Source organism: Lactuca serriola, chromosome 6, assembly GCF_051521515.1.
Source record: "Lactuca serriola cultivar US96UC23 chromosome 6, Lser_US96UC23_V15, whole genome shotgun sequence".
NCBI lineage: Eukaryota > Viridiplantae > Streptophyta > Magnoliopsida > Asterales > Asteraceae > Lactuca > Lactuca serriola.
Genome location: NC_136413.1, coordinates 39,399,156 through 39,424,775, shown reverse-complemented (window position 1 = coordinate 39,424,775; position 25,620 = coordinate 39,399,156). Strand labels below are relative to the sequence as shown.

The following is a 25,620-nucleotide window of genomic DNA, read 5'->3' as shown; positions in this document are numbered from 1 at the left end:
GTGCATTAGGATCCAAAAGTCGAATTTTTTTTTTGAAAGTACCGTTAGATAGAGTTTAATTCAAGGATTCTGAAACATCAAACATATTAATTTTTAGAGTTACGGAACTCCGGGATATTGCGTTTGAAGTTTCGCGTCTAAACGGCTCGCGGTGTTCGTTTTTGCGACTTTTGTAAAAAATTTTGCTAAAAATATTTCGAGTGTGGAATTAAATAATAGACTATAGTCTGATTCCAAAAACATTCTCGGAAATCCCGTCGGCAATGCATAAGTGCCTCAACGAATTAAAACAGTTTATGCAGAACAGGTAAACGTGATGTTATACTGATTTGGTTTCTTAAAACGGTCGGATATTTGGCATACGAACTCCGTTTTGTATGTTCTTTATATTTCCGGATTCAAGGAAACACATACTATGAGTCTAGAATAATTGCTTCGCTCAATACTTCTTGTTACGAATTTTCAGTTTCTCAGACGTATTACTAAGGTTATAGTTTGTGCTATTTGATTTGTTTGAGATTTTATACATTTGGAAGTATGATATCATCAGGTATCATATAATAATTGAAATGAACTTATTTATTATAGTTAAGATGCACTAAAACTCAATAAGTCAAGTTACCAGGAGATTCGCGGTGAATTGGCCGTCTACAATATTAGCTATAAATTTTCGGATGTCACATATAAGTAGAAAATCAATATAAATAAAGTGATCAGGAGAAGATACATACCCGTCACCACGTCGGGAGTTACACGAGCCTCGTCGGCCGTCAACTGAAAAGTCCTGCTCTTCACCACAGGTGTATCCGCCCGGCCCTGGCGGCCGTCAGTAATCCGAAGAGTTGGAGAAGCGGGTGCTGACACCGATCCTGCTGCAGCCAAACTCGGACAATGGGCCTTCTTGTGACCCCTCTGATTGAAATGAAAGAAAATCAGATCAAATACCAAGGTGGTGGTGGTAGTAGCAGTGCAATCCCTGCTACTATGCCCTATCCGGCCGCACTTGAAGCAACCAGAACCACCCACCCTGCACGTGCCGCCGTGCATCCTGCCGCACTTGCCATAATGGCCCAGACCCTGCTGGCCCTTCCCTTTCGCATCAACAACCTTGGGTCTCTTGCCTGAACCCCCCTGATACTTGAGCCTCATCTGACCTCCTCTTCCTCTCCATCTCGAGATCAATCTCCCTCTCCCTAGCTCTCGTTATCATATCCTCCAGTGTCTTGCAACTAGATTGGCTCAGAAATTGCCTAATATCGCTCCTTAACATCTCGTGATACCTCGCTTTCTTCATCTCCTCGTCCGCCAAATACTACAGAATCTAAAGTGCCCTCTCTCAAAACATCGCGATGATCTCAGCCACCGCTTCAGTAGTCTGGAGGAGATCCTAAAACTCTCGTGCCAACTGATGCACCTTAATCATCATTGCAAACTTAGCCCTGAACCTAGTCACAAAATCATCCGATGTCATCGTATCAACAGCCTGGTCAACAACTACACGTCCCGCCTCCTCTAACTAATCTCATGCCCTATCTTTCAGAAGACAGGAAGCAAGTCTAACCTCCCCCCGGGGGGCAACTACTGGTGCGGAAGGCATTAGCAACATCCGCTAACCACCTCCTGGTCGCTATCGGTTCATTTGCTCCGTGATAGTCTGGAGCTCAACATACCCGGAACTCCCTGAAGGTCGAAGAATGCGCTCCCACCCAGGCCACCATCTCAGAATGAAACGAGCATAACCGCTCATCCAAGATATCTAGAATGCCCTCCTTGACCATACCAAATATCATAGGAGTCTTCTTAAGAATGCAATGCGTAATCTCAGACGAAATGAACTCCCTCTTCTGATCATCCAACTACCTGATGATAGTTTCGTTTTTATTACTTCTTTTCATAGTTTATTTTTAGTTCAAACCATCTCATTTTAGTCAATCTTCATGCATATTTTCTCTTTTTGTCATTTTTCTCCTTTACCGGGTGCTTTCTAGTCTTTTAAGCTTAATTGTCGGATTTACCGAAGACTATTTGTTATTGGAGGCTTAGAAGGATGCGGGACTCATGGAGGCATGTGATTTGCTTGCGGGCTTGAGGTGGTGCGATTGGGCTAGGTGCTTGCGTAAAAGAAGAAATCAATTTGGATCTAATTTATGGGCAATGATGATGATGAGACGGCGCGGAATCGAGCTACAAGAAAATTTGAGGAGTATTGGGTCAATCATTAAAAGGCTTTGGAATGGCAAATGGGTCTTAAAGAGTTATGATTATGAGCTAAAGTTGAAGAAATGAAGATTGGGCTTAAATGCATGTTAAATGGCCCAAGTTTCACATTCAGCGTGACCCACGCGGTCCGCATGGGTCCATACACGGTCCGCATGAATTGTGCTGAGTTGTTTCCGGGTTTTGACTTGTTGACTCTATTTGTGGAAATTTTGTGGGTAGCTTTTGGTCTCCTTTTGAATCCGAAAATTGGCTCTCTTTAGCTAGAGATTGGAGGCTCATTTGAGAGAGGGGACTTGAAGAACATACTCCATATTCTCTCTAAGAAGCTTTGGAAGATTTGAAGAATATTTGGAAGATTAGTGTAATTTCCTTTCCTCTCGCATCTAAGACAATGTTTGGTATCACTAAACTCTATGTTTTTCTTTTACCTTGGCCATGCTTGGCTAAACTTTCATTTGGTTAATTAGGGTTTGACCCATGGATGATTATTTGCTTTGAAGACTTATTATTACATTGTGTTTGAAGTTTATGGGAATGTTTTCTAATTAAACATCTAGTTGTGTTTATTTATCTTTGATCATGAGCTTGGATGAATGAATGTTTGTTTTTGTTGACTAATTTCTTGGTTAAGTAATGGATCTTCAAATTAGTAAGCAGCAAATGTTTTATATGTTTGTTTTCATTTCATTTGAACCATGGAAATATTTCCTCCATAATGATAGTTTAAGCATTTGATTATCTTTTGTACTTGGTAATTCTTACAACTTAAAGCTAATTTATTTTCACAATATTTTATGCTTCATTGATCTTGTGACTTCAATTAAGGAAATGTGTTAAGAGCTCCTCTAACCATTTTCATTTCTAAGAAGAGTTGACGCAATTCGTGCTTATGAATTGCTATAGCCAAGAAAAACCAATTCACAAGTGTTATTCCATTAAGTCTAATGATAAGTCAATTATATCATCCATGAGGTGTACCCCAAAATCAACCAATTCCACTTCTTTGAATTTAATCCAATCTTTTACTTGTTTACTTGTCATATTTTCAACCTAGCTAGTTTTTAATTTTTGTCAAACACTTGAAAGAATTAAACACTCCCCCCAGTTTATTTTTATTGTTATTTTACAATTATTTTTACAAAGAGATTTTTCATAAAGTTATAAATTGAACCAATCTCTGTGGATTCGACCCCTTTACCACTATACACTATTTTAGTGTGTAATATTTAGGGTTATAAATTTTGTTGGGCTCAACAACCACCAAATTTTGGCACCGTTGCCGGGGATTGGTTTATTTTTAATCAATTTGTTTATCTATGCCCAAATCTCAGCGTACAGGTGACTTGATTTACAACACAGAAATCGAAAAAGAAGCAAGGTGTTTGGCTAAGGAAAAACGAGTTGAACGTGGTCAAACTTCTAACCCCCACGGGGACCCGGAGGTTGAAACCGCTTCATTAAGTGATATAGAACCCGATTCTAGTCCCGACCCTCGTCAAGAAATTCCCGAAACACCACCCCTACAACAAAATCCACCCATTATTGAACCAATTGCAATGGCTGACGGAGGAGAAGTTCTCGAAAAAACCTTGAGGCAAATGATGGAGACCGATGTTACATAAACTCCAAGCAGTATCAATTCCCTGGTTTTGGAAGGAGGTTCGGAATTGAAGTCAAGTTTAGTCCATCATCTCCCAACTTTTCATGGATTGGAGAACGAAGACCCGCATAAGCACTTGAAGATGTTCCACATTATTTGCAATAGTATGAAGCCACAAGGGTCAACCGATGACCAAATCAAGCTAAGGGCATTCCCCTTTTCATTGGCCGATAGAGCAAAAGATTGGTTATTCTATCTTCTACCAGGGTCGATCAACTCATGGACCGACATGACAAGAGCTTTCCTTGATAAATTATATCCTGCTTCAAGAGTCTCAAGTCTTAGAAATGAGATTTATGGAATCCGCCAAGGTCAAAATGAGACTTTCCATGATTATTGGGAGAGGTTCAACAACTTGTGCTATAGTTGCCCACAACACCAAATTCCGGATCAACTCCTCATTCAACACTTCTATGAGGGAATGTTGCCAATGGAGAGAATACTAGTTGATGCCTCAAGTGGTGGAGATGTCTTTAGTAAAATCCCACAACAAACAAGACAACTTTTCAACACCATAGCCGCGAATTCACAACATTTTGGCACTCGCCAAGATATGAAAAGAGACACACAACACAAAGTCAATGAAGTGGGAACATCAAATCTCGAGTCTCAAATCAAAGATCTAACCTCCGTTGTCCAAAAGCTAGCCATGGGACAAACTCCACAAGTGATGGTTTGTGGAATATGTGCAACAATGGGACATCCTACGGATATGTGTCCCATCCTTCAAGAAGATGCGGAGCATGTGAATGCCACAGGAGAGTTCCAAAACTACCACAACAAACCATCCGGTTACCAAAATGCATATAATTCAAGTTGGAAGCCAAATCCCAACATGAGATACAACCCAAGACCATTGCCTCAAAATGAATTGGTTAGACCATCCTACCCACCACCACAACCTCATTACCAACATCAACAACCACACTATCAACCCAAACCGCACCTTCCACATCATCATCAACAACCTCCTCAATCTCAACCAAGTAGCTCCGGAATGTCTCTTGAAGACATTGTCAAATACCTAGCCACTAGTACCCAATAATTCCAAAAAGAGACAAGGACTAGTATCTCCAACCTTGAATCACAAATGGGAGATATAGTTACATCCATAAGCAAGTTGGAATCCCGTTGTAAACTCCCTTCTCAAACCGAAAAGAACCCAAATGTCAATGTGGTGACCTTAAGAAGCGGCAAACAAACCGGAGAAAATAGTTCGAAGAAGAAGCCGAGGGAAGAGGAGGAAGAAATAGAGATCATCCCCATTGAGGATCCCATAGCCAAGAATGACACACAAGCCGGAGCCCCAAAGAAGACTACCCCTCTAGTGACACCAATAGCCACTCACCCATCGTTCCCCTCCCGACTTGCAACTTCAAAGAAGAATATGGAGGAGAAAGAGATCTTGGACACCTTTCGAAAGGTAGAAGTAAACATTCCTTTACTTGATGCAATCAAACAAATTCCGAGATATACAAAGTTCTTAAAGGAGCTTTGCACCAACAAGAGAAAGTTGAAAGGGAATGAGAAAATCTCGATGAACGAAAATGCATCCGCGGTTTTACAAAGGAAGCTTCCACCCAAGTGTAAAGATCCCGGAATGTTCACGGTCCCATGCAAGATTGGAGATGTCACCTTTAGTAGTGCTATGCTTGATCTTGGTTCCTCTATCAATGTCATGCCTTACTCGGTGTATGAATCAATGAATGTCGGACCCTTAAGGGAAACCGGTGTTATAATATCTCTTGCGGATAAATCAAGTGTATTTCCTAGAGGTGTTTTGGAAGATGTCCTAGTTCAAGTAAACCAATTGGTCTTCCTGGCGGATTTCTATGTGATTGACCTAGATGAACAAGTATCCTCAAAATCGGGTATAATCTTACTTGGGCGACCATTCTTGAAGACGGCTAGAGCAAAGATTGATGTGTATGCAGGAAGCTTGACAATGGAGTTTGATGGTGAAACAATAAGTTTCAACATTTATGACGCTATGAGATATCCTAGTGATGTTTCCTCTTTGTGTTTTGTTGATATTATTGAACCAATGACCCAAGAGTTGTTCGAGTTGTGTGATGATGACATGTTGGAGATGATCTTGAGCAAGGGGTTTGACTGTGCAAAATTAGCCAAGAAATTGAAGCTTTACTCACTAGACCCCGAAATTGAAAGATTAGTCAAAAATTTTGAAATCAAGAAGACCACCCGATTTAGTGTAAAGCAAATTGAATTACCTCAAACTCTCACGAGATTGCCACCCTCCCTTGTCCAACCGCCCGAATTAGAATTGAAGGTCCTCCCTCAACATTTGAACTATGCGTACTTGGGAGACAACGAGACTCTCCCGGTCATCATTTCAACTCACCTAACCAAGTACGAAGAGGAACAACTCCTAAAGGTGTTGAGGGAATATAAAGAAGCAATGGGTTGGACGATTGCAGATATTTAAGGATTGAGTCCCTCCACTTGTATGCATAATATCCTAATGGAGGATGAATGCAAGTCAAGTAGAGACGCGCAAAAAAGGTTGAATCCGCCAATGATGGAAGTGCTCAAGAAAGAGATTTTGAAGCTCCTTGATGCGGGGATGATCTACCCAATCTCGGATAGCAAGTGGGTGAGCCCAGTGCAAGTCGTTCCAAAGAATACGGGAATCACGGTGGTCGAGAACAACAAAGGTATGATGGTCCCCACCCGTGTGCAAAATGGGTGGAGAGTATGTATTGACTACCGCAAACTCAATGCAAGCACACGAAAAGATCATTTTCCATTGCCTTTCATCAACCAAATGTTAGAAAGGTTGGCCGGGAAATCTCATTATTGTTGTCTCGACGGGTATTCCGGTTTTCACCAAATCCCAGTGGCACCGGAGGACCAAGAAAAGACAACATTTACATGTCCATTTGATACTTTTGCATACCATAGAATGCCATTCGGATTATGTAATGCCCCGGCCACTTTCCAACGTTGTATGGTTAGTATCTTTTCGGAATACGTTGAAAACATAATTGAGGTTTTTATGGATGATTTCACGTATATGACAACTCTTTTCAAGAATGTTTGACCAATCTCACAAAAATTTTAAAAAGATGCATTGAAACTAATTTGGTTCTAAATTTTGAGAAATGTCATTTCATGGTGAGTCAAGGTCTCATTTTGGGTCACATTGTGTCTAAAAAAGGAATTGAGGTAGATAAGGCCAAAATTGATGTTATTCAAAGCTAACCATACCCGACTTGTGTTCGGGAAGTTTGTTCTTTTTTGGGCCATGCAGGTTTCTACCGAAGGTTCATCAAAGATTTTTCAAAGATAACAAGACCAATGTGCCAACTCTTGCAAAAGGAGGTTGATTTCGAGTTCAATGAGGCGTGCAAAAAAGCTTTTGACAAGCTCAAGGAGTTGCTTACATCCGCTCCTATCATGCAAGCAGCAAATTGGGATCTCCACTTTGAGATCATGTGGGATGCAAGCAACTATGCGATAGGCGCCATTTTGGGTCAAAAGAATGGGAAGGCCTCCCACGTGATCTATTATGCATCAAGGACACTAGAAATTGCTCAAAGCAACTACTCTACCATGGAGAAAGAGCTTTTGGCCATAGTGTTCGCCTTGTAGAAATTTAGACAATACCTACTTGGTACCAAGGTCATAGTGTATTCGGATCACGCAACACTTAAGTACTTGATGACGAAGAAAGATGCAAAGTCGAGACTCATCCGGTGGATCCTACTGTTACAAGAATTTGACTTGGAAATCCAGGATAAGAGTGGATTCGAGAACCTCGTTGCCGATCATTTAAGTCGGATCACTTCAAATGAAACCTCTCCCCCGTTGCGGGACGAGTTTCCGGATGAGCATCTCTTTTCCCTTACTCAATCTATTCCTTGGTATGCCGATATCGTTAACTTTTTGGTCACAAAAAGGTATCACGACACATTCACACGTGCTAAAAAATACAAGCTCAAAAGTGATGCAAAATATTATGTGTGGGATGAGCCTTATTTGTGGAAACATTGTCCCGATCAAATCATTAGGCGATGTGTACCCCAACAAGAGCATCAATCTATTTTGCAATTCTGTCATGAATTTGCTTGTGGGGGACACTTCGGACCTACCCGAACCTTGAGAAAGGTTCTTGAATGTGGGCTATTTTGGCCAACCATGCCACACGACTGTTATTTGTTTTGCAAAAGTTGTGAGCGGTGCCAAAGGACAGGAAACATTTCGCAAAAGAACCAAATGCCCCAAAATCCAATCCTTGTTTGCGAAAATTTTGATGTATGGGGGATTGATTTCATGGGCCCATTTCCCGTTTCATTTGGCAACGTTTAAATTTTGCTCACAGTTGACTATGTTTCTAAATGGGTTGAAGGCAAAGCCACAAGATCGGATGATGCCAAAACGGTTATCGAGTTTTTAAAGTCTAATGTTTTTGCGAGATTCGGTGTGCCTAGAGCTTTGATTAGTGATCGAGGGATGCATTTTTGTAACAAGATGATGGAGGCTCTATTGAAGAAGTACAACGTGACCCACCGTGTTTCGACAACCTATCACCCTCAAACGAACGGTGAGGTTTCGAATCGTGAAGTGAAGAGTATACTTGAGAAAACAATGAATCCCTCAAGAAAAGACTGGAGTTCAAGGCTTGATGATGCCTTGTGGGCCTATCGGACTGCGAACAAGACCCCGATAGGAATGTCCCCGTTTAGGTTGGTCTTTGGAAAGCCATGCCATCTTCCCGTGGAATTGGAACACCGTTCATTTTGGGCGGTCAAACAATGCAATTTCAACATTGATGAGGCGGGAAGGCATAGAAAGCTTCAACTCCAAGAGTTGCAGGAGTTGAGAAATGACTCCTATGAAAACTCAAGGATTTACAAGGAAAGGACAAAGCTTTTCCATGACAAGTCCATTACCCGCAAACATTTCGAGCCAGGACATAGGGTTTTGCTGTATCATTCGTGACTGAAATTATTTTTAGGAAAATTGAGGTCAAGATGGATAGGTCCGTTTGTTGTGTTAAAAGTCTTTGAACATGGAGCGGTTGAAATTCAAAGTGAAGAAACGGGGAAAATCTTTAAAGTCAATGGGCATCGATTGAAACCCTTCTATGAAGGTTTTAATGCAAATATCTTAGAAGTCGTCCAATTGGATGCCCCAGTGTACTGAAATCAAGATGGAAGCACGTCTCACCAAAGACGTTAAAGAAGGGCATTTTTGGCAAACTAAAGTTTTCATCTTTTCTGGTTCCGAATAAATGTCGTGGTTGGTTCATTTTTTGATTTAACATCTTTTCTTCTTCCTTATTGAGATAAAAGAATGTTGGAATTAAGGGCTCGGTGTTCGCAATGGTGAAAGAGCAAAAAAAAATTTGGAATTTGTCAAGCCAGCACACGCAGTCCGCGTGTACTCGAGTCCCATCTGCGTGTTTATTAACACAGATCGCGTGTAGTCCCTATATCGTCTGCGTCCATTATCAGCAAACAGGAGAGTTTCAGCCTTACCCACGCGGTCCGCGTGTACTCGAGTCTTCGTCCGTGTGTTTATTAACACGGATCGCATGTAGTCCCTCTATTGTCCGCGTCCATCAACCGAAAACAGAAGAGATCCAGTGAAGTTCACGCGGACCGCGTGTCATCGTAAGCTTGTCCACGTGTTTATTAAAATGGACCGTTTGTGGGCAGGAGTCGATCATGTGTCGTGAAGGATAAATCAGAATAGCTATGGACTTATTCACGTGGTCCGCGTGTACCCGAGTCAGCGTCCGCGTGACTTGTTGACTAGCGTTGACTCGTTTTGACCAGGTTTGACCGCCCTTTAAACACCCCCTTATACTCAGCCGGCCCTTCCTTCTTCCCTACTTCTTCTTCTTCTTTTTCCCTAACCTCCATTAGAGAACCTCCATATCCACCACTAAAGCTCATTTTCCCGTCAAACTGCTGGTCGGAATTTCGCGAGACCACCGCCATTCTTCTCCAAATTCAGAGCTCTACAAACCCCACTAAAACAACGGTCCGATCTGTTGTTGTATCTCGGGGCGCCACCACCATCCCATCGCCACTTTCCGGCCGATTTCCGGCCAACTCCGGCCACCTCTTGCGATTTCAACACCACCATTGTACTCCTCTTGGACAAGGCTACAAACCCCACCAAAAAGATTTCCCAAAGCTCGTCGGAAAATTACGCCGAAATTTCAAGCCATTGTCGGATTCGTCGGGTTTTCGCGGTAAATTTCTTCTCCCGGGATATTAAACAAAAGCTTAAAGCTTGGGGTGGAGAGTTGCAAGATTGTGAAATCCTGAATTTTCGCGCGCAAACTTTGAACTTTCAACAAAAACGGGTATTTTCTTTCCTTTGTTTAATTGATCAAGATGTATGTCCGTTCATATGCTATTGTATCAAATGAATTTAGGAATCCCTTCTTGCTTTGATTGTTGAATTGCTTTAGAAGTCCATAGGAAGTTAGTTGGTGATTTGGGTTGACATATTGTTTGTTGAAATTGTGGTTCGTGTAGTGGTTATTTTTCATGCAGGAAGTCCTTGTCTACTTTTAGGAAGCGTCCGGCTGCTGGCCGTGGCAAAGCCCCGACAAGAAATCAAAGCGATTCTCCCGATGTCCCAAGGTTTCGGGATGCCAAGGCAGCCGAAAAGTACACAAAGAGCTTGCCTAAAAAAGTTGCATCTACCAAATTCGTGTGCAAGCCCACGCTTATATCACTTGGGGTTCTCGAAAGGGTCACCCAATTGTTCCATAACATTGGGTGGGAAAACCTTCTCAACCTCATGGCGCACAATTACGAGCTCCCCACTAGAGAGTTTCTCGCTGACAACGGGTACGACAGCGAAAAAAGGAAAGCCGCATTCCAGCTTCTAGGGGACCGAAGGTACATCGATTCTGCAACGTTAAACGACATCTTGGGCTTGCCTTCTTCAAACTCATCCACGATTTTCGACGTGCTACCTGTTGAGTTCAATCACAAGACATTTTGGACGGAAATCATCGGGGGTATCTTCTCGTGTGCCGGTTGGGATAAAGCAACATCTATCATCCACCCATGTCTCTGCATTGCCCATCGCATCCTGGTGTGTACAGTTTTTGCCCGCAAAGAAGCCGGCCAGGTCACCAAAACTGAACTCTTCTTCCTTTGGTGTATGACGAGGCGTGAAAGGCCGCCAATCCCAGACTTTGCTTCATTCTTCTTCCACAAATGCGCCCACATGAGATCCAAGACGTGCGGTGATATTTGCATTGGGGGATTTGTCACACTTTTGTATTGCGGTCTTAACATCGAGCTCCCTGATGAATTCCAGCCTGTTGACAACAAAAATCTTTTGGATGGGCGTGCCCTCATAAACATGCACCACATCCGTCGCAGGAACAAGAGCAGCTTCACTTGGTTTTGTCCTCAAGGGGTCGGGTATCTCATTTTTCCCGACCCTCGAGTCACCAACTTCACCTTTCACGATCGCACTCAGTGGAGGCTCGCGAGGACCATCACTCAGTCAGTCAATGAGGATGTGATGCAAGATCAAGATGATGACGAGAGTCCTATGGATGATGAGCCCACCCATGGTCCGCAGCACGCCCAACCACAATCCCCTCCCGGGTACTACCCGCTTCCCCCTAATTTTGCCGAGCGGTTCGAGTCGCTTTGTGTCTCAAACCAAATCATGTCCTAGAAAATGCACCATATGTGGGGGTGGCACCAATCCCAAAACCATTTTGAGAACGTCCCACTTCCGCCTCCCTATCTATACCCCCACCCACCCATCCTTATCCCCCTCCACCTTACCCTTACCCCTACCCCCAATACCCGTATCCTCCTCCCGATCCCCCGGTTTAGGTACTTTCGCCTCGCCCCAAGCATTGAGGACAATGCTTATTTCTAAGCTTGGGGTGGGATATTCCCTTTTTCTTTTTGCTTTTTGATGCATTTTAGCTTAGGTTGCATAGCATTTAGCCTTAAATTGCATTCATTTCTGTTTTTACTTTAATAAAATTCCAAAAAGATTTTATTTTATTCTTTTTCTCTTTTTATTTTTGCATGGCATTTAGCTTAGGGCATTAGCATTCATGCATTTTTGTTTTCTGTTTATTCTCACCTCTCTTGGATGCCATGGAACAATTTCATAGTTATTGTATCATTATTGGTCCAGGATCTTGTTGCTATCTCACCCATCGAACCGAGACCACTAGCTGCAGCTTGGGATTTCATACTTGGGATCAGATGCTGGTAGCTTAAAGGGGTAAGTGATCATGGCCAGGTAGTTTTCATGAAGAATTATACATACAATACTAATGACTGTAGGATATACTATAACACTGAATGTCTTACCCTTTCGGTCACTACCGCCGAGAGGATCACACTTGATCATGTTAGAACCGTTAGGATGAAGCACTGGTGCTTGTCCCCGAGTAGAATCCATATCCGGCCTCTTTACATCACCATTTCTTTTTGCGATTTCCTTAGGATTTTAGAGAGTCTTTTAGTCCATACTTGGACATTTTCATCATTTTTGTTTATTATATATATTAAAAAAATTAATTACAAGTTTATAAAGGAGCTCACATTACATCTTTATGCTCCACACATGGTCATTTTCACACTTAGACCATTCGGATTATATTACTACCCTTTCGGTTCCACTTACACACTTTTGGGAACCAAATTTTGAGTAAAAGGGTTTTCTTGATTTCGATTGTTAATACATTACCTTCAAGTATGGTGTATCTAGTTAAAAAAAAAACAGCTGCAACTATCTTAGACAGGTGGCCTGTTCAATGATTGAACAAATTTTCCAACATCTTGGTCATCCGGCGTTTAATATTCATTTATTTAGGATTGTATATTTGTATATAGATCGAGTTGTTTCTTTTCGCAAATTTGTGATATTAGAGAGGCTGTTGAGTCGGATACTATGGGAGGTTCGGGCCAACGCTAAGTGAGCTGATTCATACAACGGTGCCCGAGTGATTAAACCTAGCTACACATGAGAGGAGCTGGCAGATGCGAGATCAGAGTGTGCACTTAAAGAAGAGCTCCACCCGAGCCCATCCAGTCGCTTTCTCCCTACTACAAATGTTATTCATTGTATGCATGTTCCATTGAGGCTGTGACTGACCATCCCTCCTTGCTCACCTAGAGGAGTTGTCCTGGTTGTGGTTTATGATCCCATTGTCATCGGATGAAAAAGTTGTGAGATAGCAGCGAGATCAATTCTGACCATGTTGACTAATGATGAACATATTTCCATGGTTCTATCCATTCTTTTTATTTTTAGGGTAGTTCGTCCCAAATTCATTTTAGTCTTGTCTTACTTGGGGACAAGTAAGGTTCAAGCTTGGGGTGATTTGATAGTTTCGTTTTTATTACTTCTTTTCATAGTTTATTTTTAGTTCAAACCATCTCATTTTAGTCAATCTTCATGCATATTTTCTCTTTTTGTCATTTTTCTCCTTCACCGGGTGCTTTCTAGTCTTTTGAGCTTAATTGTAGGATTTACCAAAGACTATTTGTTATTGGAGGCTTAGAAGGATGCGGGACTCATGGAGGCATGTGATTTGCTTGCGGGCTTGAAGTGGTGCGATTGGACTAGGTGCTTGCGTAAAAGAAGAAATCAATTTGGATCTAATTTATGCGCAAAGATGATGATGAGACGGCGCGGAATCGAGCTACAAGAAAATTTGAGGAGTATTGGGTCAATCATTAGAAGGCTTTGGAATGGCAAATGGGTCTTAAAGAGTTATGATTATGGGCTAAAGTTGAAGAAATGAAGATTGGGCTTAAATGCATGTTAAGTGGCCCAAGTTTCACATTCAGCGTGACCCACGCGGTCCGCGTGGGTCCATACGCGGTCCGCGTGAATTGTGTCGAGTTGTTTCCGGGTTTTGACTTGTTGACTCTATTTGTGGAAGTTTGGTGGGTAGCTTTTGGTCTCTTTTTGAATCCAGAAATTGGCTCTCTTTAGCTGGAGATTGGAGGCTCATTTGAGAGAGGGGACTTAAAAAACATACTCCATATTCTCTCTAAGAAGCTTTGGAAGATTTGAAGAATATGTGGAAGATTAGTGTAATTTCCTTTCATCTTGCATCTAAGACAATGTTTGGTATCACTAAACTCTATTGTTTTTCTTTTACCTTGGCCATGCTTGGCTAAACTTTCATTTGGTTGATTAGGGTTTGACCCATGGATGATTATTTGCTTTGAAGACTTATTATTACATTGTGTTTGAAGTTTATGGGAATGTTTTCTAGTTAAACATCTAGTTGTGTTTATTTATCTTTGATCATGAGCTTGGATGAATGAATGCTTGTTTTTGTTGACTAATTTCTTGGTTAAGTAATGGATCTTCAAATTAGTAAGCAACAAATGGTTTATATGTTTGTTTTCATTTCATTTGAACCATGGAAATATTTCCTCCATAATGATAATGTAAGCATTTGATTATCTTTTGGACTTGGTAGTTCTTACAACTTAAAGCTAACTGATTTTCACAAGATTTTATGCTTCATTGATCTTGTGACTTTAGTTAAGGAAATGTGTTAAGAGCTCCTCTAACCATTTTCATTTCTAAGAAGAGTTGAGGCAATTCGTGCTTATGAATTGCTATAGCCAAGTTAAACTAATTCACAAGTGTTATTCCATTAAGTCTAATGATAAGTCAATTATATCATCCATGAGGTGCACCCCAAAATCAACCAATTCCACTTCTTTGAATTTAATCCAATCTTTTACTTGTTTACTTGTCATATTTTCAACCTAGCTAGTTTTTAATTTTTTTCAAGCACTCGAAAGAATTAAACACTCCCCCCATTTTACTTTTATTGTTATTTTACAAGTATTTTTACAAAGAGATTTTTCATAGAGTTATAAATTGAACCAATCTCTGTGGATTCAACCCCTTTACCACTATACACTATTTTAGTGTGTAATATTTAGGGTTATAAATTTTGTTGGCCTCGACAACCACCACCTGACTTCAGAACCCGAGCCCTCTCCAGCACCAGAACTGTCAACAGGTCTGCCCCGCAGAGTCACCATACAAAATAATAGACCATATAAACCATCAGAATAAGCATCATAATATATCGAGGGGTCACAAACTCTACAAGATTCCTGGTTTCATCGCAGCTTTCCTTGACTTGAGTACGGATCCTCTTCTTCTAGTAGTGCAAGCCCATACTACCTTCCACATCTATCCGTAGTTTCCTCAAGGATTGCCTCGAATCTGCCAAGTCACCTTTTATTCATCCAATTAACCCTCTTCAAGACAAGGTTCCGGCACTAGATCTCATCCTAGGTTTTCCTACGACAACCTTCACACCGCTCTTCGCTATTAGCTGCAGAAGGAACTGATGCTAACTTCCTCTAACTAGTTCACGAATACAATTACATATCACCAAAACCAGATAATGGACTCAAACAAGAGCTACAAAAAAGAGTTAAAACCTAACCTTCTAAAATTATTTAGTTCCCATAATATGTAATTTAGCATATTCGCTTACTAGTTAGCTGAAGATAGTGAGAACTCCTACAAAGCACAAAGCAAGCAACATTCAAGCATCAAGTAATCAGAACCAAGCATCACCTAATCAAGCCATCCTATAACTAACTGGTCAGTACTAGTATGTAAGTTTACAAGCTCATACAATAGGCATACAAAGGCATCTCTCATAGCATTCTATCATGCAAATATTGAGCATATCCTTAGCCCTAACTAGTATGTGATTCACAGATTCACAGATCAAATCATATCAGATAACATGTATGGGTATTTTGGGAAAACTTACTTGAGCTCGGTCGATTGCATGCACCACACCCTTTCTTGTCTTAGAAAACTCTTTTCTTAAAAATACATTTATTGTTGAAAAACTTTTCCAAATCCTCAATTTGAGTTCAGACACACCCGAGAGTATGTCCAAATCCCTCATACCAAGACTCTGATACCAACTTGAAACGTCCCAAAAATAAGACCCAAAAATTTTATTTTTGATTTAATAAAACATTAATCCAAACATTGGCATACAACCCCAAAAAGATCAAAGTATGTCAATACATCAAAACATGTCAGAGTAATTCCCAACTTGTGGAAAAAGGTGGTGTGTGCTCTGCAATCATCCCGGGTCTTCCCTTTCGATCATGAAGTACCTAAAACATAAACTAAAAACCATATGCACAAAGCTTAGTGAGTTACCCAAAATACCACATACCATATACAAATAAAAACATAATGTGCCCCGCCTAATGAGTGTAACGGGCCCCACCCACTAAGTATAACGGGCCCCGCCTAAACTCACATAACGGGCCCCGCCCAATGAGTATAACGGGCCCTGCCCAAACTCGCATAGCGGGCCCCGCCCACTTATAAATCTTATAAGCATAACAGATAAAATCATACAGAATAACCATCAAGCCCCGCCCAATAAGCCTACAAGCACACACACACATACAAGAGTCATATAGACATCTAGTATTCTAGCATAACAGATCTTGGGTCGGAATTGATGCCTTAGACCCGCTAAACATGGTGAGGAAACTCACCTCGCACTGCTAAATCACACAGAAAAATCTCTAGTTGTTGGCCCGCTAAAATCCCCATGTTATCAATAACAAAATAACATCCAATTAATAATTGGATCCCGACTCATAGTAAGAGTCCAAATTAGGGTAAAATACCTCTTTACCCTTTTCCTAACTTGGCCCAAGCCCAAGGCCCAATCCATTTGTCCAAAAGCCCAAATTCCAAAATAATCACCCAAAGCCCAAATATTGCCTAATTTTCCAAATTGAGCCCAAACCCCTTTCATGGACCTTCAACCAAAAGACTCCAGTAAAATATCAATAGCCCAACAAGAGAATTATGATGGCTCAACAAGGCCCAAGAAAACAAAAGTACAACATGGTCTAAAACCAAGAAGCCCACATATCTAAAGCCCACTGCTGAGTACGTGGGTCATACTCAGCTCGTACGCTTAGTGTACGCACTTAAGGGCTTTTACGCGCAGCGTACCTGCTTATACGCCCAACATACTCCACCCTTTTATCCGACTATCTCATTCAACTCTTAAACGATTAAGACCTCACTCCAACACTTAGATCTAACTTCCTAAAGGTGGTTTATCATGTAAAGTGGCGAACTTTACGTGCATGCATGGCTTAACGAGGCTTTTAGAGCTCAAAAGAGCTTAACAAATGAGTTAACACATGCATGGGCCACTAATACCATAAAGCTTGCATTTTTATGGACAAAGTGACCTAAAGAACCCTATATCTATCAACAATCACTTCTGGAGTGAATCAAGAGGCTCAACAACCAAACTATGGACTCAAAAAGCACCAAATTGCACCAAACTAGATCTAGCATCGTGGATGAGCAAGATGGAAGCTTTTTAGCTCACAAGGAAAGCAAATGAAGAATAAATCTCAGATCTTTAAGCTCCAAGCACCACTCCAAACCGTTCGCTTATTCTTCTCTTTCACAAAGCACCAACAATCACACTTTAAGGCTCAAACTCTCAAGATCTCACATAGGGTTCAATTTTATGGACAAGAGGGGATGGAGGTTGTCAAAAAATGACCTAGTGAGGCTATCATCAGGTTTTAATAGGGTGAAGCACCTTAAAATTAGAGTTTCATATCCGCTCACGTACGCCCAACATACTTCACGTACACCCAGCGTACGTGGATGAGCTTTGCGATTAAACCTCAGTTAGTATGCCAAGAGTACACTATGGTACGCCCCGCGTACTAACCAAAGCAATCAAGATGTCATGCTTTTAATATGAAGGGCTAAACATGAAACTTACAAATCCAAGTTTTATAGTTTCCCTCTTTCAGGCACAGTTACCAGAGATGTTTGGGTCTACTAAAATCGCCATGGTGGAGTGCTTTGACGAGTGTTATGTTGCACTATCTAAGGTTGTTGCTGTTGTAGCCACCGTAGCCGTTGCGGCTGCTGGGATGACCTTTCGGTATTGGGACTTCAACAATACGAAGCCCCTGCCATTTGATGGAGTTTAGGATCCGATCAAAGCCACGCGGTGGCTGTCTGACATTGAGGGATGTTTCTTCACTTAATCTTGCCCAGCTGACTAGAGGGTCAGGTGCGCTCTGAACCTTCTTAGGTTCAGAGTGAAGGATTAGTGGAAACTTGTTACCAGCTCGTATTCTCCTGAGCAGAGGACTGCAATGACTTGGGAGTAGTTCTCGGAGATGTTCCGCTCTAGATATGTTCTATTGGTGGAGCGTGAGAGGTTAGCCTACGAGTACTTGGATTTGAGACAGGGGACTGAGTCGGTGACAGAGATCCCCAAGATGTTCACGTAGAGGGCCATGTTTTGTCATGAGTTTGCTGCTTCTGAGCAAGCTTAGATGACCCGTTACTTTTGCATGCTCAAGATGGACATCAGGAATTTTGTATCCACTCAGCGTTATGGTTCATTATTGGAGTTGCAGTAGGCCGCCAGGAGGCGTGAGATTGAGAGGGAGCTTCAGATGAGGGAGCAGAGGCTTTGTGACCAGTATGTTTCTATTCATTATTTTTGATGTTATGCTTATGTTTATGCTCCTAATAGGTAAGTTCTCAGTGAACTCTTTTCCAGCCCTTGTATTATATGACTCAGGCGCGATTCGGTCCTTTGTATTTCGATCCTTCAGTAGGGAGCTTGATATGCCTATTGGGGAGTTAGAGTGTCCGTTTGGGGTTTCTGTCGTCACCGAACACGGGGTTTCAACATCTTCAATGTATCAGGATTGTACATTGGATATCTTTGGAGTGCCTTATCTGATTCATCTGATCCCTATCCATATGGGGGATGTGTGCGTGATAGTGGGTATGGACCAGCTGAGTAGGTTTGGTGTCATGTTTGATTGTGAGGACTAACGAGTGGTAGTTCGAACCCCAAGTGGGGAGAACTGGTTATCTATGGAGAGGGCACCTTGATTGGTTCATGGTTTTGCTCAACAGCTAGGCACGACCGTATATTTAGCATGGGTGTGCCGGTTATTTGGCTTATGTGGTTGATATTTAGGTTAGGGAGAAAACTTTAGTTTTAGAGGTATCATTTGTCAAGGAGTTTACTAATGTTTTCCCAGAGGAGTTACCCGATGTGCCTCCTGAGAGTCAGGTTGAGTTTAGTATTGATCTCGTTCCAGGTGTGGCTCTGATTGCCAAGGCGTCGTACCGCTTGGAACCGCCTGAGATGTAGGTGTTGTCATCTCAGCTTTAGGAGCTGTTACGCAAGCAGTTCATCATACCGAGCAGTTCTCCGTAGGGAGCGCTGATACTGTTTATCAAGAAGAAGGATGGTTCACACTGGATGTGCGTTGATTACTGGGAGTTGAACAAGTTAATGGTCCGTTATCCCCTTCCATGGATTTATGACCTCTTTGATTAGTTGCAGGGTGCATCTTGGTTCTCCCAGATAGATCTGAGGTCTGGGTATCATCGGGTGAGAGTGAGATAAGAGGACGTAGAGAAGACAAAATTTCGAATTCGTTATGGGCATTACGAGTTCGTGGTGATGCCATTTGGGCTCATCAATGCGCCTGCTGTGTTTTATGGATTTGATTAATTAGGTATGCAAGACGATGCTTGATTGATCTGTCATTATGTTTATTAATGATATCTTGGTGTATTCACTACTAGAAAACCAGCCTTTAATGACGCGCAAACCATGACACAGTGATCTACGATACGCAAAAGTGTGCGCCCTAAAAATAATGTTATCTCCTCTAAAATTTGAAGAATTTAGGTCATGCATTTTTGCATGCCATAAAATTAGTGTCGAAACGCAAAAAAAAAAAAAAAAAAAAAAAAAAACACGGAGGGCACTTTTTAAAAATAGTGTGTCGTGTGAGCATGTCGCTTTATAATTTTTAAAAAAACGCGTGTTTCCGGACTATTTCTCTTTATTACAAAATTGCAGGGACCATTATCTAGGGCTTTTTCAAGGAGTGCCTCTGTAACATTCGCTACCTCACCTCACCTGCTGTCGGCGACTCATCTCATCTCTTTCCATAGCCGACCTCGGCTCATATCTTTCCACCAACGACCTCGTCTCATCTCTTTTTAGCGGCGACCTCGGGCTCACTTTACCTCACCGAAGACTGCAATGACTGCTCAACGTTACAAGCCCTAGCTACGATTAAGGTATGTTTTGGTTTACAAACCCTACTTTATCTTTATCTCGACACTTCTCAACAACAGTCGTTGACTTGCTCATTGATTTCCTTCAATTCGATGTTTCTCTTAACCTAGGAAGCGTGAATCTGATGGTTTCGAGGTTAAAGATGCGTCGGTTCCTGAAAGTGCCGACGGCGGCGACTGCGAGGAAGTCAAAGTTGGCTGAAACAATTGTGCTAGGTTTTAGCAACAAATTTATGGACATCCATATACATATTGCGATTTCAAAGTCATCTTATGAAATCAACATTCCCTCAATTTCAATTTGATGCAGGTAATACACGACCAACTACAAGTCTTTCTCTCTCTCTCTACTGCTCGACAACCACCCAGGCACCCACCACCCTTCGTCTTCTCTCTGGTTCACCGCCGCCGTCAATAGAGCCCCATTATACATATTGGTCATGCTTTAACTGCTGCTATCCTGGTTAATTTTTTAATGAAATCTTACATTAGGAGATATGCAACAATTCTTGTGTACTTACTATTTTATGTTTCTCAACATCAACTCATGGATACGATGTTTGATGAATTTTCAAATCTCTGGATGAAAATGAAGATTCAAGTTAAAACCAAAGAAGAGCTTGATTCAAAACAGTACATATTTAGACCTCGTGCTTTTGACAATAAAGATGTCATTGAAATGGACGTATCTACCCTCGAAAGTTCGATTGCCAATGAAGCTTTTCTCAGAGTGGAAGGAGTTGGATTCAGAGGAAGTATCTGCTGAAAGTGAAAAGGTAAGCATTCCTCTTGCTAACATTTGTTAATGCAATTGTACTAATGGAAGAAGTTACTTCATTTGTTAATCAACAAATCTTTTGGGTTTGATACTGCTGTAGAGGAAGCTCAAAGAGCAATAAATGTTGCACATGTGGAAGTGGAAAGTGTTGAAAATGGAGTTGGAATAGTCAAACTTATGGGTCGATATAATGGCAAGTATCTATCTTCAATCTCCTCATGAAATAATAAATTGTTAAAAAGTTAATTTTTTTTTCTCTCATTTATTCTTCCAAACTTGTTTGACCTTTTTCAGGATTCATTGCCATGTTTGCCATGTTGGCAAGTCGAGATGTGGTAACTAAATAACAAATTTGTAATATTATTAGTTTTATTAATATGTAAATCAAGAATAAGATAGATATGTTAATAATAATTAATATGTGTTATTGTAATTGTAAAACAGGATTGCTGCTTGATTCCAGAGTCTCCATTCTATCTAGAAGGGCAAGGTGGTCTTTTTGAGTTCATTCAACATAGACTTAAAGAGAATGGGCATGTGGTGATTGTGTTGGCTGAAGGAGCAGGCCAAGAATATGTTTCTGAAAGTGTGAATGCAGTTGAAGAGAGAGATGCATCTGGAAATAAACTGCTTATTGATATTGGTCAATGGTTGATCTAGAAAATTAAAAACCATTTTGCAACAGTCAATAAAATGGCCATAAACATGAAATATATTGGTACACTTGAATATATAAATGACTAAATGAATGGGTAAAGTGGGTGAATGAGATGAAATGACGATTGTACCCCTGCAGATCCAACATACATGATACGGGCTGTTCCAAGCAATGCATATGATAACATCTATTGTACACTTATTGCTCAAAGTGAAATTCATGGGGCCATGGCAGGGTTTTCTGGTTTTACAGTTGGACCTGTCAATAACAGACATGTGTATATTCCAATACAGGTAATTAAGCACTCTTACTCTCTCATATTTACATTAATTATATTATTATTTTTGCCAATTAATATTTATTATTTATAATTATAATTGCAGCGTGTTACCGAGGCTACAAATGCTATTAAGTTGACAGATAGGATGTGGGCTAGACTGTTGGCTTCTACTAATCAACCTACAAATGTTGTTAAGCTGACTTTTCCACATGTACATTGCTTTTGTTCTTTTGTAGGCTTTGTCAGCCTTGCCGTTCTTACTTAACAGGGTCCGGAACCTTCAAGAAGGACCTCTGTAGGCATGCATCTTGGGTTGCAAGAGAATCAAGAAGCACTGGTTTCAAAGACAAAGCCAAGCATATGGGACTGGTGGAGTTTCTGGAGAGGGATTTTGATACTAAAATCAAGGCTCCAGAATCAACAAGTGCTAGTTTGAAAGAAAAAGGCAATCATAAGGTATTCATATTTATAGTGTTTGTATAAAAAAGCTATGATGAATCTTTTTCTTCATTCCTAACTTTGTTCTTGATTAGCACGTTAGGTGATGCAAGAGAAGGCGAATAAGCTGTTTAAAAATATTTCCATTGAGCATGAACAGAGCAAATTGCAGCTTGAGGAACATGAAAAGGAACTGGGAGCACGTGAAGCTCTAAACAAAACTGACAGCAACTTATTAGATCATTGGTGGGTGATGATGACCCAATCCCAGATGTGAGGAAGCCTGCCAAGCGACAGTCTGGTAAAGGTTGGTTTCTCTTCAATTTCTTGATTCTCTTACATATGACAAGGTTAAGGATTACCTTTTCTTTCTATATCATTTGCAGGTATTTTTATGAAGTATAGAAATTCAAGATTCTCATACACAAAAACTAGAAGAAAAACTACTAAATAAAAAAATTCCAAAAATACCCCTGTATCTTATTTTTTGAATTATCCTAACAGTTAATACAAACACTCATTATCTGCAAGGCCGTCTATATATATATATATATATATATATATATATATATATATATATATATATATATATATATATATATATATGCCTGAATATAATAATACAATGGACATGTTGATGAGGTTGCTTACTAGTACTAGAGAGGATTTTTTCTTTCAAAGAGCTGATGGAATAATTTTTAAGAACATGTAATTAAATTAAGCAACATAAATATTGGTACCATATTGTAAGAACATGAAGGGCGACTCAAAGCAACTCCAACTGATTCCAGTAAATTTCCAAGAAGACATGCATAACCAGGGAACTCAGCTGATTTGTCAACATGTAATATTTTTTCATAATTTTGACTACATGTTGCCATTTTATGAAGATAATACTGACATAGCCCCTGTGAAACATAAGTCTAGACATAGAAACAATGACGGATTTCAATATGTGGAAGCCAAATAAAATAGACAGATGAATTGATGAAATGTTTTTACAACTGAATTACCTCCTTTAGGTGAGGAAAAATCTGCCATAGAAAAGGAATTGTTAGAATTTGGGAGGAAAAACTCCATTGAAGGTCAATATCTGGACAAACACAATACCCTTGACCAATATGAGTAACAACTAGGTCAAGAACACGCTCCATTAAAGATACACTTCCAATTCGGCTTTCAGAGTTTAAACTTTCCTACAAAAATTTAAATAGGTAACAAGTAAAAGATAAGGTAAGACTAAAACAGGATGCAGATTTTAAAAAACTAAAGCATATTAACAATTAACATACCTTTCCTGTAATAACAATCTCCCGGAAAACTTATATATGTTTTGTTGCAAACGATAACTGGCTATCTTACAAGACCAAGGAAGCTTGGGATCAATCAAAAATGCAGCTGCTTTCAACAAGATACTTGTTGGTGTATTTGAGTCCAAAGATGTTGATAACAATTGATCCTTTAATTGATGTCTGTTTCAAAACAACATACAATTGGTCTTTAGCAAAGATTCAAATAAAAAAACAACATTCTAGGGCTATTTTGGGTGTTGAGCATGAGGAGGGCATTCACGTCTTTTGCATAGACGAGAGACTGAGAGCGAGTAGATGTCCCACCTTGTAAAAGACGAGAAATAACGCATGAGGCAAACCTATTATGATGTGTAGCCTGAATACAGACATAAGCAAGTTTCTTCACCCTGTAGTTCACCAAAGCATGATCAGAAGAATAGTGGGAGCCACCAAAAATGGACATGCAGATTAATTTTTATCATAGTATGATGGAGAAAGAGGGAATTGATAGTGGAAAAGAGGTGATGGAGGCATATAGAGCTGCACGCATGGAAAGTTAAGATTCAAGTACTGATGACAACTTGTAGCTGATGGGGTCTCTTCAGCCCTCATAAACAGGGTACGTAACTAAGAAGACATTTATTTATTAATTTCACCTCTCAACTCCACTTACTTAACTCATCAGTTATGCTGTTGCTGCGTTATTATTAATATTATTATTATTATTATTATTATTATTATTATTATTATTATTATTATTAGGTTGAAGCTATGCTCCAAAATCTTGAGAAAGAAATTGATGACGTAGATGCAAATATTGGTGATCGTTGGCGAGTGCTTGATAGGTATGCATGTTGTTTACATTTAATTTAGGGTGGACTTGTAACATGATTGGTTTATTACTTAGAGATTATGATGGAAAAGTTACTCATGAGGAAATGGCATCTGCAGCAATATACTTGAAAGATACTTTAGGCAAGGAAGGGGTTCAGGAGCTTATCACCAACCTTTCCAAAGATAAAGGTCACCCTCGTTACTTTACAACTTGTAACAATTTACTCCAAAACAGAATGCACTTGATTCCCAAAGATAAAGTTCCATCCATTTGGCAACCAAACAAAGCTCAAATTCCAATTCCTTCAAAATCCACACCACACCCCTAATAACTTTGTCTTTATACCCAGCAACTTGACTTCTTTTGGTATGTGTATGTGTATGACAGAGGGGAATATTCTTGTTGAAGACATAGTGAAAATGGGCAGTCGAGCAGATGATGCTGACTGATTGATCTCAATTCTCTCAACAACCACATATGAGATGAATAATGGTATTGTATTCATTTGTTTCATTTTAGATGTAACTAACTAGTATATGTATAACTTCCAATACCTTTTTTTTACTTTTTGTAGCCAGCTTGTGAGGCTAGCTTGCTAAGTGAGTGAAATGGTTTATTTTTTAACCCTGATCTATTGTTACTTAGGCCTTGTTTATTTTTTCTTATTCTTGTGGAACCAATGAGCAAATAAAGTATGTTTTTTATCAAGTTGTTGTATTTATTCAGACCCGGCTTAGAGCAATGGTTGCAAGAGATGAGTTCAGAAGAAGAAGAAACAAGGTTGCAACTATAGTTCAGGTACTATGGATGAATTATGTTTGTAAAGTATTTAAGAAAATGATTAGAAACACGGGTGAATTTGTACAAATTAGTTAGCTATTTGCAAGTTGATCTTGAAAAAGCAAAGGGGCAATGGATTGTATTTTTTGTATCTAATTTGTTTGTAAATTTTTGTTACAACTTGTATTGATTTGTTTCATCTTTCTATGGAACGATTATTTGTATGACATTAAATTTATGCAATGAATTCTATTTTTTGTATATGATATTTTATTTTCTATTATGAAACATTAAATACAAATTTAATTTGAAAATAAGTATATCTATAAATAATATTTTTTTAAACATTTAAAATTTTGATACGCAAAAATGTGTGTCATCTTCATTTGTGACATGACCTTTCTTGACAGGGGCTTTCTTGATACGCATTGCGTGTCATTAACACGCGCGTCGTAAGGTTACGACACACGAATGTGTGTCGTGTTCCTTTATTAAAGGGCCTTCCTTGATACGCATTGCGTGTAGTAAACGCA

At 40.1% G+C, this 25,620-nt stretch overlaps 2 protein-coding genes and 1 long non-coding RNA gene across 13 annotated transcripts; 2 read left to right on the top strand and 1 right to left on the bottom strand.

The window, feature by feature from the left end:
- Nucleotides 1-19,807: 19,807 nt before the first annotated feature.
- Nucleotides 19,808-22,821, top strand: LOC145057923 (ATP-dependent 6-phosphofructokinase 4, chloroplastic-like). Of its 6 annotated transcripts, XM_079005835.1 has the most exons (11): nt 19,808-20,029; nt 20,138-20,242; nt 20,337-20,489; nt 20,622-20,802; nt 20,905-20,997; nt 21,099-21,139; nt 21,249-21,522; nt 21,601-21,755; nt 21,846-22,198; nt 22,276-22,487; nt 22,567-22,821. In XM_079005835.1, the coding sequence occupies exons 7-9, from the start codon at nt 21,498-21,500 to the stop codon at nt 22,005-22,007; spliced, it is 342 nt and encodes a 113-aa protein (XP_078861961.1). In that variant the 5' UTR covers nt 19,808-20,029; nt 20,138-20,242; nt 20,337-20,489; nt 20,622-20,802; nt 20,905-20,997; nt 21,099-21,139; nt 21,249-21,497; the 3' UTR covers nt 22,008-22,198; nt 22,276-22,487; nt 22,567-22,821. The 6 variants fall into 6 exon arrangements, with proteins under 6 accessions (XP_078861961.1, XP_078861963.1, XP_078861962.1 ...); XM_079005837.1 differs by having other exon boundaries at nt 20,337-20,802; nt 22,284-22,487; XM_079005836.1 differs by having other exon boundaries at nt 20,337-20,802; nt 22,276-22,481.
- A 249-nt stretch (nt 22,822-23,070) lies between these two features.
- LOC145057924 (uncharacterized) lies at nt 23,071-25,321 on the top strand. 6 transcript variants are annotated; one of them, XR_013686209.1, is made up of 6 exons: nt 23,071-24,091; nt 24,235-24,317; nt 24,380-24,495; nt 24,695-24,799; nt 24,886-24,906; nt 25,034-25,321. It is a non-coding gene; the product is annotated as an uncharacterized LOC145057924 (long non-coding RNA). The 6 variants fall into 6 exon arrangements; XR_013686208.1 differs by having other exon boundaries at nt 24,886-24,918; XR_013686206.1 differs by having other exon boundaries at nt 24,882-24,906.
- Nucleotides 23,367-23,935, bottom strand: LOC145059670 (E3 ubiquitin-protein ligase UPL6-like). The gene is made up of 3 exons (XM_079007483.1): nt 23,709-23,935; nt 23,473-23,652; nt 23,367-23,376 (listed from the first exon to the last, which is right to left on the bottom strand). The coding sequence occupies exons 1-3, from the start codon at nt 23,933-23,935 to the stop codon at nt 23,367-23,369; spliced, it is 417 nt and encodes a 138-aa protein (XP_078863609.1).
- Nucleotides 25,322-25,620: the final 299 nt, after the last annotated feature.

Coding starts and splice junctions, on each gene's coding strand:
- LOC145057923 (XM_079005835.1), top strand. CDS start 21,498: ATGGCCATAAACATGAAATATATTG. Junction 21,523..21,600: donor CATAAACATGAAATATATTG/GTACACTTGAAT, acceptor GTACCCCTGCAG/ATCCAACATACATGATACGG. Junction 21,756..21,845: donor ATGTGTATATTCCAATACAG/GTAATTAAGCAC, acceptor TTATAATTGCAG/CGTGTTACCGAGGCTACAAA.
- LOC145059670 (XM_079007483.1), bottom strand. CDS start 23,935: ATGTCCATTTTTGGTGGCTCCCACTATTCTTCTGATCATGCTTTGGTG. Junction 23,653..23,708: donor ACCCAAAATAGCCCTAGAAT/GTTGTTTTTTTA, acceptor GTTTTGAAACAG/ACATCAATTAAAGGATCAAT.